The sequence below is a fragment of the Pinus tabuliformis genome, chromosome Q (assembly GCF_031772625.1).
Source record: "Pinus tabuliformis cultivar Carrire ecotype Pingquan chromosome Q, CPIR1, whole genome shotgun sequence".
NCBI classification, from domain to species: Eukaryota; Viridiplantae; Streptophyta; class Pinopsida; order Pinales; family Pinaceae; genus Pinus; species Pinus tabuliformis.
This window is the reverse complement of record NC_142296.1, coordinates 1066536324-1066552072: the sequence shown is the minus strand read 5'-3', so window position 1 is coordinate 1066552072 and position 15749 is coordinate 1066536324. Positions and strand designations below refer to the sequence as shown.

At 39.1% G+C, this 15749-nt stretch overlaps 1 protein-coding gene across 4 annotated transcripts in view; it reads left to right on the top strand.

The window, feature by feature from the left end:
* The first annotated feature begins 636 nt into the window (after positions 1-636).
* FIP1[V] (FIP1[V]-like protein) overlaps positions 637-15749 on the top strand; it is a 41696-nt gene continuing 26583 nt past the window's right edge. Inside the window, exons 1-9 of one of the 4 annotated variants that reach the window (XR_016249462.1) lie at positions 637-1017; positions 1109-2491; positions 2895-3169; positions 4481-4607; positions 4726-4794; positions 4896-5045; positions 5179-5280; positions 5441-5787; positions 7153-9325. Coding sequence is in view for 3 of the 4 variants with exons in the window: in XM_089385783.1 (XP_089241909.1) it covers positions 1328-2491; positions 2895-3169; positions 4481-4607; positions 4726-4794; positions 4896-5045; positions 5179-5280; positions 5441-5787; positions 7153-9325 (4407 nt within the window). In the remaining variant the exon portion in view is untranslated. The remainder of the gene's footprint in view (positions 1018-1108; positions 2492-2894; positions 3170-4480; positions 4608-4725; positions 4795-4895; positions 5046-5178; positions 5281-5440; positions 5788-7152; positions 9326-15749) is intronic. The other 3 variants (XM_089385783.1, XM_089385782.1, XM_089385784.1) reach the window with 3 other exon arrangements.

Genomic DNA, 15749 nt, shown 5'->3' with positions numbered 1-15749 from the left:
ACTGACCCCCACCCTGCTTATGTATATGAAAGTACCCCTAACACCCTACCCCGCATCTTCTGTATATCAATTCGCGTCTCACCAGTCATTGATTTGTGCCATGAAACCTTTGCTATTGATCCTTGTCGTCAGAGCATTACCATAGACTGCAATGTCAACTACAAATCAAATCAATCATGATAGCTAGTGTCATATCCTCTACAACAACGAATCACGTATTTTTTTTTCCTATTTTAAAATTATTTTCCAATGTCTAACAAATACCAAAATTATATCGCCTTCCACTAAGAAAATTATGTCACATCAACACTCAGCGTATGGAAAATTAGAAACAAAATTTAAAAAAGTTAAAAATATATTTTTCAATTTAGAAATAATCATAATTTTTCAAAAACTTTTTAGTTAAAATTACAAAAACTTCGAAATTTTTTTGACAGGTAGAAAACTATAAAGCTATAACCCTGAGACATTTTTTTTAATTATTATTCTTATTTTAAAATATATATGCAACATAAATATCTCACATGACACAACCCATTTCTCTATACTACACCATAAAATGCACATCTCAGCCAAGATTGATTGCTACTCCATTCGTAAATACTGCATTTGACTGCAGCCATCTAAGTTTACTCAAAAAGTCCATTACATGCACGGCTTCTAAAACGTATCCCAAAAGTTGGGGATGAAGTTGGCGGAGCAGTTAAGAATAGGCATAGATCAAAAGTCAAGAAGGTGGAAGGATTTCACTGATAGCTTCGGTGGGGACGTTAATACTCGGTTTGTTTGCAGATATACGATTTTTAATGAAAGGTTAAAAATAGGCGGCTCGCACCTGGCCTGTGTCGGCCAGACCTCTCTTACTCTATTCCATTCTATTCTCTATTTGCAATGGAACAACATGGCCGACCAAAAATGCAAAGCGTATGAGCAAGAAGAGGTCTGATCCCTGGAATTGAAACTCTCTATGGCCATTGCCCCCGGAAATCCAGGGTCGAGGGTTCAAATCTGGGCAAGGTATGATTCATCTCATCTCGCCGTATAATCGTCTTTTTTCGTTTTTTTACCATCTAGGTTTTGTCTGATTTCATCTCGATTTTCTGGGTAGGGTTTGGCTCTTCCAGAGTTGTATTTTTTCGTATGTTTATAATAAGGGATGCGCCATCTCGGGAAGAGGAATAAGGATGTTCTGAACTTTTGTGCTTGATCGGACAAAATAGTCAAAAGCAAAGAACACAGAGGATAGTTTTCCTGTATCTTTGCTAAATTGATATAAAGACTCGAGGGTTCTCGTATCGGCTCTGTGAAGAGCGGTAATATAAACCCGATGGAAGAAGACGACGATTTTGGAGATCTGTATGAGGACGCTTTAGAGGAAAATTTGAGTTTTCCACCAAATCCCGCGCCCGTAAGATCTCAGGTCACTTATGAACAAGAGTTCGATGACGATGAGGAGCTTTTGTATGGGAAAGCCTCGCCATCGTCGTCGCAGCAGCAGGCGCCCAGGGCACCTTCGTTGTCCCAGCAGGCGCCCAAGGCACCTTCATTGTCCCAGCAGACGTCAGTAGCAGAGGGTTTTGACTTATCGGTGAACGAGGCGCAGCAAGACACGGAACCCGGTGGCGTGATCGAACAAGATGGGGCTAAAGAAGAGTCCGAGACGAAGTTGAATTATTCAGAAAATGATGAAGTCGGGTCTCAAGCACAAGGTTCTGTTCAAGGCGATTTTGTCGAGAAGACAGAGATCAATATGGGGGGGCGCGAGGATGAGTTGAATAAAGAGAATGCCGAAAACCCAGTCAGTGGGTCAGTGGCGTGCGAAACGGACCAGGAAGAGAAAAACGACCGAGATTTGGCATTTGCACCAACTGAGCTCCCAGACAGCGAAAATGTGTTTCAATTTGAAGTGGAGAATGGTCTTCCTCAGCAAGACGATATTCCAGGTATTGGCATGGTGGTGAATGGTGTGACAACTTCAATTCCAGGGCTCTCGAGAGATTATGGTGAGATAGAGGAAGACGGGGAAGGCAACGGAGAGAACTGGGTTGCTGAAGGATCTTCTGCGAGGCAGGATTTGACACCTCCAACGGACTTGGCTGTTGCAGAGAGTCAAGGATTACAAGAAGACAATGGATGGGATAGTGACAGTGAGGATGATTTGCAAATTGTCCTCAATGATGATCGAGCGGTTTATCCCAATGTAGAGAGAAGGGAATGGGATTTTGAGGAAGGAAGCGAGGATGAAGATGGGGATGATTTGGTGATTGTTGCCGGTGGTGATAATCCCATTGAGGAGCAAGAATGGGGAGCCGAAACCACTTTACCCTTTGAAGGTGCAGTACCTGCTCCTACTGACAAGGCTTTACCAACAGACAAAACTGGTGATGATAAGGGGCAGACAGGAAAAGGTAATATTGGTATTGGAAATGCAGTTGTTCCAAGGGCTGGCTACGGCAGTCAGCATTATCATTCTCACTATTCACAATACAAGGTTTGTCTCTTTAAGTTCTGTTTTTTATTGCTCTGTCTGAAGACAGCCCTGTCCCATTTTTTAGGGAATAAACACCAAAACACCAGGAAAATTTATCTTTCCGAGTTAGAAGTTACTTGGTTTCTGCTATTATTATTTTTGCTCAGTTTGACAATTTCACGAATACTTTTCAATGATGAAATTTCATAGATAAGTAGGTTGAGTTATAGAGCTGCTTATGTAAATCTGTTGGTGTCCGAGGGAAGTTTGAACATGTCTGTACATAAAGGTTTTCTTTTCATTATTATTGTTAACATTGCAAAATTGTGTTTTATGTGATTTGTCTATTTTTATTATTGATATCAAGGAAAACTTGAATGCTTAATCACGGGATCTTTCTGATCACATGTCCACTTGAGTGCAGTATGTGAGGCCAGGTGCGGCATCAATTCCAGGGGGGATTTCAAGTGCTTCAGTTGGTGCTCCGAATCACAGTAGGCATGCTATCCCTAGTGGAGGTGTCTGGGCACCTGGCAAAGGTGGTGTACCTACCACTGGAAGAGGTGATTGGTCCTCTAGTGGCGGCAGAGGGTTTGTGCAAAGAAGTTTTCTCTCTGGTGCTGGCATGCCTCCTTGGAGCAATGTTCCTGGAGGGCGTGGTTTTCAGATTGGCTTTGAATTCTCTCTTCCTCCTAACAAGTAAGTAACATGTGAACTTCACGTTTTGTACCATAATAATATCATACATTATGACATCGAACATTGGAGGGAATGGTTGTAGAGTGTGGGGTTGTAAAATTTGGATCAATAATACAGGACAACAAAATGGTCCTCTGGAAAGAAGCCCTATGGCTATGTGTAATGATGTAACTGCTTATTAGCAGGACTTGTAACTGTATAACAATGTTATATAAATGTAGTAGTCTCTCCTTTGAAGGTGATGGCTAATTTTGTTATCTCTCACTGGCTTCTCTTATATATTATGTTGCTGTTAATACATCGATTTGCTTCAAAGTCTACCTGTAGTAGGTGGAAGCTTCATTTTCATTTAAAAGGGCAGTCTTATCTATCACAAAATGTAGTTTGTTTTCTAGGGCACTGGTTGCAAATCTTGCTACATCTGTGGATAATACCATGATCCGAGACATCTTGATCAAGCAGCTGAAGTTTTGCAATTGACGGCGAAAGCAAGTTGATGAACCGACCCCACTCCAAGTTTGATTTTTTCAAAGCATTTTCTCTTGATTAGATTGAACATCAGCATATATTTAATGAGTTTTCTTTCTCAGATTGTAAAGGAATTGAGCTTCAGGCATTCTACTGATGTCCCTTGCTTCATCCTGGCACCATTCCCTTTCTGAAAATTTCTTTGTTGGTTTGGTGGGGGGTCATACTTGTCAAATGGAAATAGCCTGGTCAGTAACTTTGTCAAGACAACATGGTTTGTTCATCAGTGAGCTGCTTCCATTCTCGGCCTTTATTAGGGCTCTGCAGATGGTTGTTTTTTGGTGGTAAATTTGATAGAAATGGGTGCTACACATGCACTTGCATTTAAGTGACTCTCATCTTCATCCATCAACAGAAGCGCACCATTTGTGCACATGCTGGCCTCTGGGAGAATAACATCAGATATTTTATTGTGTGTTTTCTGAGGGATATTGATGAGGTGTATTGCCATGGGATTTGTTTTGTTTAAAGACCACTTTTGGGAAGTTTGGACTTGCTTGAAGTGCCTTGTTTGGTCTTATGATTTTCTTTAATTTACAATTATTGCTTGCAGAGATACTGCTGCCTGATCAAAATTTATTTATATTGTTTTTTGACTTTTTCTATTGAGTTTGTGGCGCTTCTATGATCACATATTTACATTGCATTTAGATTGATATACATAATGTAAATTTCAAAGGTTTGATATTTCTATGGGTTATTCCTTGCCAACTTTGCCATCTTACCGAGGTAGCAGGTTGAAGGTGTTGATTATCCATTTTTCCCTCGATGCTCACTCTGCAGGACGGTATTTGAAATTGACATTGATAACTTTGAGGAGAAGCCATGGAAGCTTCCTGGAACAGATATAACAGATTTCTTTAACTTTAAACTTGATGAAGACAGCTGGAAGGAGTATTGCAGAAAACTGGTATGATCTATTCTGCCAAATATATTTAAATACTGATTATTCTCCATAAATTGTTATTAGTGTTTTAGTGGATGTTAGTTAACTGCAAAACTCAGAATTTAGGGGCTCGTTTTGGCAGGAACAACATAAGTTGGAGGCAACCATGCAAAGCAAAATTCGTGTCTATGAAAGTGGGCGTTCTGAGCAGGTGGTCATTCCAAAAGACAATAAATATACACTGGCTGTATTTTCAAGTGTTGTCATTTCTTGCTGTTTGTATATTCATTTTTTGGGCTACTTGTGAATTAGGAGTATGATCCGGACCTACCAATTGAGCTGGCAACTGCCACAGGCCGGAATGAAGCTTTTGGAGAGAGTACACAGCATAAGCTCTCTGATCCAGGATCTGCAGCTTCAGTTGGTCGTGGAAGGGGTTTGGGACGTGGAAGGGCAACTCTTGTATGTTATTGCTTACACATGCTCCTTTCACAATGTGGTCTTTAATTAGAATATACTTGTAATGTTATTTAGATTGCGAGCATATGTCAATACATTTATGATCTACTGAATGTTGCAACATATTTTTGTGCAGCCAACTGGTAGAGCTATACAGGTAGAAAGTGGTGTTGGTGAAAGGCGTCCTTCAGTAGATTTTAGACGGCAACGCAATCATGATGCTGATGCTGTAATAGAGGTAAATGAAGTTTGCTCTTGTGATGGTGTCGCACTTTTCTAGAAAATCATATTTTGAGCTGTATTTCTAGCTTCTTGAGAGGCATTCGCTTTTGTTGAAGCTCTTGTTTTTTGTCTAATGATATTTCCACTAAATTTTGTTGTTTTTGTCATGGGATCAGATTGTCTTACAAGATGCATCAGAGGATGACACCACTGGTCCTTTGAAAGCACCTGAGAGTGCAAATGATATTATTGAAAGAGAGGAATCAGAAAGGGGAGAGATTGAAATGGGATACCAGAAACAAGTAAATACAGATTCTTCCTTGCAAGCACGGCATATGGAGTCATGGGAAAGGGATGATGTCAGTAAGAAAATAATCTCTGGAGGTGCAATGATACCTAGAACACTGCATCATGGAGATGGGATTCTACCTTTGCCACCTGGTCCTCCTATTCATTGTCAGCCAGGTTCTAGTGCAGGACCAATGTTCCCAGCCAGGATGCTTGATCAGCAACATGTTAACAGGTGAAATTTAATTCAGGACATTCTCTTTTAGGGTTTCATATTGTTATTCAGCTGTGCCCCTAGATGCTTTACATGTATGCACTTGCAGTGATGTCCTTGCCACAAAGTTAGATTTAATCTTGCCAGAAACCTCTAACTGCTCCATACTTTTCTGCAAAGAAAGATTCATATTCATCCATTTTTTTCTTTCTTTTTAATACTTTCTTCTGTCACTGTAACATTGATTGTTTTTGAGGCCAACTTTATGAAACTGCTTAGTCAAGACTCAAGAGTGACCTTTTGTCCTCCTCCTTTGAGAACTGCTACTGTGGTGCCTCACACGACTAGATAGCACTGCATACAATAAAAGTCTTATGAGAACTTAGGATGGGAACATCAGAAGCAGTATAACAGTGAACATATGGCATAGTGCCCATGCAAGCAGATAATATCCATGCAAGCAGATAATATAAAATGCTTAAGTTTGCAGTAATGTTTAATTGGCGACATTTGCCATTTAGTTTTCATGATTTATTCACCATGCAGTCATAGCATAGATGTGCAGTATAGCTTCCAATTTCACTGGTTACTATTTGTTCTCATGTAATAATTGGCATACTTATATGGAAGCTTCCATGGTTATTTATCTCAGAGACTTGGACTTTTTTCATTAGCTGATGTGTCTATAAACTCAGTGCAGTGGCTATTGCATGTTCACTGTATGCTTAGGAAAATTTTTCATGGTTGACCAATCGGCTATATAATAAATGAGTTGAAGGCCTTTAAGTGATGCAAATGCATTTTGGTTACATTGGATAATTTTGTGGTTATCGCCTCAGTAACCTTTAGTGGTGTCCTTTTATGAAGAAACTGCTGCCTATTTTAAAATTAAAAACTGCTGACTGTTCTAAAATTAATCTCTGCTGGCTAAACTGTTGTAAATGCTCTTTGATAATAGGTTCAGTTCTCTTAGATTTAGATACCCAACTAGTATTTTAAAGATGCGATTTCATTCAACCAAGTAATTTTTTAATGGATGGAAATATTGATTACTGCCTGTTGCATTTTGTACGTGGTATTTCTTGCCCCTAAATGGCTCTTGTTCTGTGAATTTTAGACTTCTTCTGGAGCAACTAATGTCAAGGTGTCCCTTTGAATTTTTATTATCAGTTTTCGTCATTGTAATTTTATCAGTTTCTGTTGCCTTGATCTATCTTCCATCATTCCTTTACCTTTATATATTCACTGCCATATTTGTAACATTCCTTATCAAATAAGTCACCTTCCTCGAGTTTCTGTATAGATGTGAGTATTAATGTCTCCTTAAAAGCATTTAATTAACTATGCTGGTAGATCTGAACTTATCTTTTTGATCTGATGTTCAAGCAGACGGCCACAGTTGGTGAAACCCCACAAAGGTTTTCCTCAAATAGGAAATGAGTACAGCAATGGGAGTATTGCAAATCAAGATGCCAGAGGTGGTAGAGCTGACAGCTATCGAAAGGAAGTAATAGGGGATGGTGTGGAAAGAACAGAGATACTAGAAATAGGATGCACAATGGTTGACACTGAGAGAGAGCCCACTCCAGATGTAAGGTGCACAAATGTTGAGCAACATCCCATGAATGAATTGCAAATCAATTCAAGATCGGATGGCCAAAGCAAACCAAATTCAGAAGTCAAACCTGATGACGATACTATTGACGACCATGGCTCAGACCATTCTGTGAAAAGGCAAAAGTTAAGTCCACAAAATGAGTCACCTGCAACAGCAGCAGGCTATTCTCATCATTTCAAGGTATCAAAGAGTGGAAACAGTAAAGCAGAATCTGGAAATAGTAGGGGTTATTCTAAGGACCGAGGTAATAGCAGGGACTGCTCCAGAGGTCGTGGAAATGGTGAGGAAGAGATATCACAATACAGACCTTCAAAAAGGATGGCAAAGGAAGGAAACAAGCTCCAGTCTGAGGAGGAACCTTATCTCTATCAGAAGGAGTACTTGTGGAACAGTAGACACAGTAATGAGAGAGACAGCAGGCATCAGAGAAGCAGAGAAAATCCAAACCACCATAGAGATGACCAGTATCCATATCATGGAGACCGAGAAGAGATATACCGTAGGAGAGTTAAAGAAGAAAGAACTGATAAGCATAGGGAAAGGGGAGAATATGTTAAAGCCTGGCAGGGGAAAAATGAAGATATGCGGAGTCTAAGAGAGAAAGATGAAGATTCACGGAGGAGAGATATCCTTACAAAAGAGGATGGTTTGCAACACAGGGACAGGGGACATGACACTGAAAGAGATGACAGGCAAGATCTCTTGAATGTAAGAAAGAAGAAGGATGAAGATGATTGGAGACCTCGGCTTGATAAAGAAGACAGCAAGCGCGGAGAGAGAGAGGATAATATTCCAGTGCGGCTAGAAAAAATGGATGATCCTTACTTTAGAAGAAAGAGGGATGAGGACCTAGTTTGGAAAGAGAGAGCAGATAAGGTCGAAATAACACGAGATATGAGAGAAAGAGAGGATATGGGTGGAGAAAAGCATGAGAAGGCTGATGATTATCGCAGGAGGAGGAAGGAAGAAGACTTGCAAAGAAGAGAAAAATTGGATAAAGATCAAAGCATTAGGGATCTCAGAGATAAAGAAGATATGGCTAGAGAAAAGCATGAGAGAGAATATGGCTATCTGCGAAGAAAGGATGAAGACTTGTCTAGAAGAGAGAGATCGGACAAGGATCAAGGCATACGGGATCTTAGAGATAGAGAAGATATGCATAGAGAAAAACATGAGAGGGATGATGAGAGCCTTAGGCGAAAGGAAGAAGACTTACGTAGGAGGGAGAGAGCAGATAAGGATGAAGGGCTGCGGGATCTGAGGGAGAGGGAAGATATGAGCAGGGAAAAACAGGAGAGGGATGATGATCACCATCTTAGACGAAGGGAGGAAGATTCCCGAAGGCGAACTTTGTTTGATGACTCCCGGGCAAGAAAACAGAGGGATGATTCCTGGAGACGAAGGGAAAGAGAAGATGAACATTGGAGAAAACCAGGGTTTGAAGAGGTGCATGCTAGGAGAGATAGAGAAGAGGACAAGTCAATGCTTGTAGGTAGGAGCAGGCATCATTCTGAAGAAAAAATGTGGCATGGTAGTGACAGGGAGAGAGGTCGCAGCAGAGAAGAGGCTAGTCTCTCCAATATTGACAAAGATCGTCTGAAAGAGAAAAGGAGACATGAAGAGCAACGTGGCAAGGTTAAAGAAAGGGTAGATGACACATCAAGATCAAGACACCATGAACGAGATGACATGTATTCTCGGATGGACCGTGTGATTTATGATGATAGAAGTTCACGGCTGGATCGTTCACATCTTCGATATGATCACTCTGGCAGTGCACACAGTGGAGAAGACCAGAAATTGCACTGGGAGAAACGATCCTATGATCATCGTAATGGTTCAGCTTCTGGCTTGGTCGATGACAGAGTTCGGCATGACCATGCATTAACTAGTAGGAGGAGGAAGACTGAAGATTATCACACTATGCATCATGAAAAGAAGGTAATCTTGATGCCTTTAATTCAGAAAATTGATGCCTCCTTTAGTGCTACATAGGTTGTTTCTTGTCCTGGGAAATACAGAATGGTGTTTTTACCTATGTCAAATTTAATCTTAGTCAACACTTCTAGCAGTATGGGAAGTTTGCCCAGGTGATCTTAAGATGTTCAGTGTTGAGATTAATCTCAACTATTTTGTAACATGCCGTCGAAAGTTTAATTCTTTTTGATACTCATTCTACGTTTACAAAGAAATAAATGGCTGGAAAGAGTTGTATTTCTTTGTATCATTTCACTGCCCATTTTTGATGTCCTGTTAAACATAAAAGAAGTATACTGGTAAATGTTTTATGATGTATCTTTAGTAATTGTTTGATAAGTTGGTCTAGATCACTTTTCAAGATCTGGTGGAGTCAGGTAGTAATTGATTGATAAAGTTGGTCTAGAGCACTCGTCAAGTTACTGATAGTGTCAAGTTCCCTTCAAATTTATTTATTATCTGATTCTGTTTGATATTTAAGCTCCATCTGTGCTTATGCAACTATGTTTGGATATTTTCATATAAAATAATGTTGTCTCTCTTTTCATTATCTGTGTTCCTGGCACTCTTTTTTCTCTGCATACTATTTACGACATGTACTTGCATGCCTGGTTTGGTAATTACATTGTACATCCTTTCTTTGGCTAAAAGTCAAATGCTTAACTATTTATGAAATATTAACAACAAAACTGTGAATTTCAAAAAGTTCACAACTGAAAGCTGTACATTTGTACAACAGTCTTGGTGTAAATGCAACCATGGTTGAACCATCCGAGGATTAACTATGGCATAAGAAACATATTGCTTGGATGAGCATGTTCAACATTTGCAAATACTATGCTTACTGGGTGACAGTTGAGCAGGATGCAGCCACAGCATTATTTCCATCCCAGTGACAAATAATGCATATGAAATATATCATAAGAGAACAGGATATTTGTCTTGCATGAGACAGCAGTATTTTTTGGTTTTGCACATTAAAAAATGGAATACTGGGTCAACATGATGGGAAAGAATTATGGACATTTAGGAAAAAGCTATTTGCATAGTCAATGTAAGTATCAAAACTTGCATTTGGATTTCATCGGAATTGAGCCAGGGATGAAGGGTAAGGATACATAGATAATGGGGCAAATATAACCAGCTAGAGACCTTGAATGTAAAGTCTGTCCCTGGGGGTTTGACCATAGTTTTCATAACCATCCCCATCCCTGAGTGGGAGCACTCATAGCACCCTTGGGAGTGCGCTCTGGACCTTTTGGGCATGCACGCTGCCCATTGGGGAGCGTGGTGCTCCCAAGGATGCTCATAGAGCCAAGGAGCATGCTCCCAAGGCGCTCCTTGGACCCTACACGCTCGCTGGACATTCCCTAGTGGTAATGATAAATTCTTAAAGTAAAATGATAGTTTATCCTAAATTTTTTTAACACGACCATTACTTGTTTTAGGATGTTTGAGAGTGGTACCACTCTCATCAGACTTGCTATGGAGAAAATAGAATTTCATATCTCATTCAAAATTTAGCATACTTATCAGTTCTGAGGATTTTAGAATCAGCAGGATTGCAACATTTCTTGGGATTCTATCACATATGAGGGCATGTGATTGGCATTTAATCAAGAGCACCAAACCCTATATGTATCCCAATGTTGGTGGTGTTGATTGTTGAAATCCTTTATCCTGGCCTTAGCAAAAATGTGCCTTTCACTCCAACCAAAATCATTGATTGGGCATGTTAGGCTTTTTCTACCATATTTTAAGGCTTGGATTAGGCAAATGTAATCAAAATTGGGTGGCATCGCTTGATGTACCTAGAGTGTTGGAAATTATATGGTGGTGCAACTAGCTCAGTTTATTGTTTTGGACCTTCTGGTCTTCATCTTTCAGTGTGTAGATGGTCTATGTGGTAAACATAACTCTTTGGCCATGTTATTGTTGACATTTGCAAGATAACCTATCTCATTCCATATGTTAATGATTTACTTTCTATTATATGGCTAAAATTTTTGTATGTTTGTTTGTAATTGATAGAATCTTGATTTTAGGTGGTTGGTGCTCAAATGGTTAATCATCAATGTAGTATGGATGCCACTTCTATCTTCATAGATGTACGAACCTTTTGGTCTTCATATTTCAGTGTGTAGACGGTCTATGTTGTAAACATAACTCATTGGCCATGTTAATGTTGACAGTTGCTAGATAACCTATCTCATTCCATATGTTAATGGTCTACTTTCTATTATATGGCTCAAAAATTTGTATGTTTGTCTTCTATCTTCATAGATGTACGAATATGCATGTTTTCATATATTTTGTAGCTAATTTGGCATTTTATATGTTTTTTTGAATATATATATAAAGTGCTTCTGAGGGAAATTGTATACTTTTACCAGTAAAAGTTGTGGCACAATGATGGAAGTAAATTACAAACAGATACTTAAATGTGGCATGATGAAGTTGGAATTTCATATATCACTACAATCAAAAAGTTCTTCCCAAATAGTGATTCTTGCATGATAAAGGATAAAAGGAAAATGTTCAAATGCTTCTTATTACGCATAAATATGAAATCAACTTGTAAAAACAATTTTCATTTTTTTCAACCCATAGATAATATACTTTAAAAATCACCCCAGTTATAATATGTGTGAAGTGTAATGTCCTCTACAAATTGAGGGTGAATGGACTTAGTACCCTATTTGTCCCCATAGGCTATAATCCTTTATAAAAGGGATAAGAACCCGAAATACCCATTGTTGGGCAAGTTTTGGGTCAACTAGGCGAAAAAACCCAAAATTGGGGTTTGACTAAGATACACTTAACCAATTAAGAAGATGAAACCCCTCATGGAAGTCTATAAATAAAGGAGGATTGAATTCATTTGGATCATCAAGTGAGGATCATTTCATTTGATTTTGAGCTTTAGCTCTGAGGGTTTTAAGACCCTTTCTTCTTGTCATTTTCGGTGGTGAAACATTTCACCCTAGTTGACAGTGTCTGTATTTCTCTTATTTTGTTTTGGGCATAGGAGAACGTTTTGGAGACAATAAATTATTTGTGGTTTTGTTTGGGCACAGGATCATTTTCTAAAACAACGAGTGCTCGGTCTAAGATTGGTTCGTGGGTTTGGACACAAAAGTATACAAGGCAGTGAACTCCTTGCATTTAAGGTGGCTCGTAAGCCTACAAATGGAAAACAACAATGGCAGCGAGGTTCTTTGGAACAACACTATTTATGGCATACGGTTAACTCCTGAAGTAGTAGAGTTCACTTTGAAATCATCGAGGGTTTTCTTTGAACAGATTAAACACAAAAAGGTAGTGCTATCATTTCTCGAAAAACATGTGAAGATTTTATCTTGAAGAAAGATCACATATTATAATGGCCCATAATTGACAACGAGACTATTGTGGTTGTCGGGTTGATTTGGAATTTTATAATCAACGAAGACGAGTTCAGCTCCAAGATCAAGAGCAGAGTTGGACGCAGGTATTGAATACGATTCAGAAATGGTAGGAATTCTCATTGTGACTCGAGAAGGGCTGCAAAAGCAGAAACCCTTGTTTCCAGAGACAAACTCAACATGGAAGTTGAAGAAGGAACACACCAGCAAAAACATTTGTTTCCAGAGTCAAACTGATCGTGGAAGTCCCATGAGGAAGCAAGCAAATTCGTGGCAACTAAGTTTGAAGTTGTGAGGATTTTCTGTAGCGGAACTGTTGGCATCAATTTAGAGCGACTTGTGGTCATGAGTTCTTGTTGGACGTTGAATTATATTTGTGCTTCGAATTATTTGTGATACCTTTATTAGTGTGGGTCAGTGCATTGCTTTGAAGTAGCTGTGCTACATTAGTGTGGTATTTTTGCATTGTGAACAAATAACTATATTTATTGTTTGCCATATTCTGTCACTTGTTTAAGAAATTGTTCAAATTGTTGCATCAATGAGAAGGTTGACTGTAGATTATACTAATGGCATAGAATTATTGTATACTGGGAAACTTTGGTAAAACCCTAGCATATTACAAAAAAAATTGCCCTAGTACATTATAGTGGTATTAGAGCGCAAAACATCTTGCCAACTATGACTACATGAGCTTTGTATGTTTCCTGCCGATACAAGCAATGTCACTATAAGGAAAAAAAAGGAATAACCACCGTTCCGCCATGGGAGACAGAACAAGTCAAGGAGAACATGACCTTGGTATTCTACTTCAGGAATTGATACATGGACAACAACAGATGCATCAACAACTGCATCATCAAGGGCAACAAATGATTCAAGGGCAACAATAGATAGCACAGGTATTGACCCAAGGGCAACAACAAATCGCAATGTTGATCGCTCACCTCACAAGACAACCAAATGTCGCTGCCACCAATAGAACTACCACAGAGGGAAGTGGAAACCATAATCTTGGTCTGCCCAACAACCAAGCAAACAACAGAAAGAGCAGTCGACCACTTCTACCACAATTCACAGATAATCATGTGCCAGCAACCCAAGAAGCAGTTGAGCCAAATCAACTCCTTAACAATTATGTTCAGGATTATGCAAGATTGGAAGAAAATACTCGAGCAACTATGACCTTCAACGAGTATAGCAACTTCCGATACAGGAATAGACCTCGAGGACAACTTAATGGAGAATTAGCTTGCAAGGTGAGTAAACTTCCTTTACCCTCATTTGATGGATCATCTAAATGTATAGCAAGGGCTTGGGTGCAAAAATTGGACACCTACTTCAGGCTAAATCCTATGGCTGAAGCAGATGCAATCCAATTTGCCACATTACATTTAGAAGGGGAAGCACATGAGTGGTGGTATCGGAGCAATTTGCAATTGCTTGACGGCAAACAATTTCGGGCAAGGGGGACTGCAATGTCCTCTACAAATTGAGGGTGAATTGACTTAGTAGCCTATCCATCCTTGTAGGCTATAGTCCTTTATAAAGGGGATAAGAACCCAAAATACCCATTGTTGGGCAAGTTTTGGGTCAACTAGGTGAAAAAACCCAAAACTGGGGTTTTGAGTAAGATACACTCAACCAATTAAGAAGATGAAACCCCTCAAGGAAGTCTATAAATAAAGGAGGATTGAATTCATTTGGATCATCAAGTGAGGATCATTTCATCTGAATTTGAGCATTCGCTCTGAGAGTTTTAAGACCCCTTTCTTCTTGTTAAAGATTGCACCTTAGTTGACAATGTTTGCATTTCTCTTATTCTGTTTTGGGCACATGAGAGCATTCTAGAGATAGTAAATTATTTGTAGTTTGTTTGGGCACAAGATCATTTTCTAAAACAGTGAGTGCTTGGTCTAAGATTGGTTGTTGGGTTTGGGCACAAAAGTATCCAAGGCAGTGAACTTGCGTTTAAGGTGGTTTGTAAGCCTGAAAACGGAAGACAACAGGGGTGGTGAGGTTATTTGGAACATCACTATTTATGGTTTGTGGTTAACTCCTGATGTAGCAAAGTTCACTTTGAAATCATCGAGGGTTTTCTTTAAGCAGATCGAATAGAGAAAGGTAGTGCTGCCATTTCCCAAAAAACACGTGAAGATTTTATCTTGAAGAAAGGTTGCAAATTATAATGACCCGTAATTGATTGCGAGACTACTGTGGTTGTCGGGTTGATTTGGAATTTTATAATCAACAAAGACGAGGTCAACTTTAAGATCGAGAGCAGAGTTGGACGCTGATATTCAATATGATTAAGAACTGGAAGAAACCCTGGTTTCTAGAGACAAACTCAACGTGGAAGTCGAAGAAGGATCACACCGGCAAAAACCTTCGTTTCTAGAGTTAGACTCATTGTGGAAGTCCCACGAGGAAGCGAGCAAATTCACTACAACTAAGTTCGAAGCCGTGAGGATTTTCTGCAGTCAACCATTGTCATCAATTTAGAGCGATTCGTGGTCACGAGTTCTTGTTGGACGTTGAATTATATTTGTGTTTCGAATCATTTGTGATACCTTTATTAGTGTGAGTTAGTACGTTGCTTTGAAGTAGTTGTTCTACATTAATGTGGGATTTTTGCATTGTGAACAAATAACTGTATTTATTGTTTTCCATATTCTGTTGCTTGTTTAAGAAATTGTTTGGATTCTACTAATGGCATAAAATTATTGTATATTGGGAAAATTTGGTAAAAACCTAGCATATTAAAAAAATTGCCCTAGAATCAGAATTGGAACCAATATTTTAAAAATTGGTTGAATCAGAATTGGAACTGTTGGAAATACTGTGAGGGGGGTGAATCAATATTTCTTTTCAATTGTTATTTTTACCAGTTAAGATCATTTATAATTAGATCACAAAATGAACAATGATAGAATAATAATTTTATTAATCAATGACGAGGACTCCAGTCCTCTTTACAATAAATC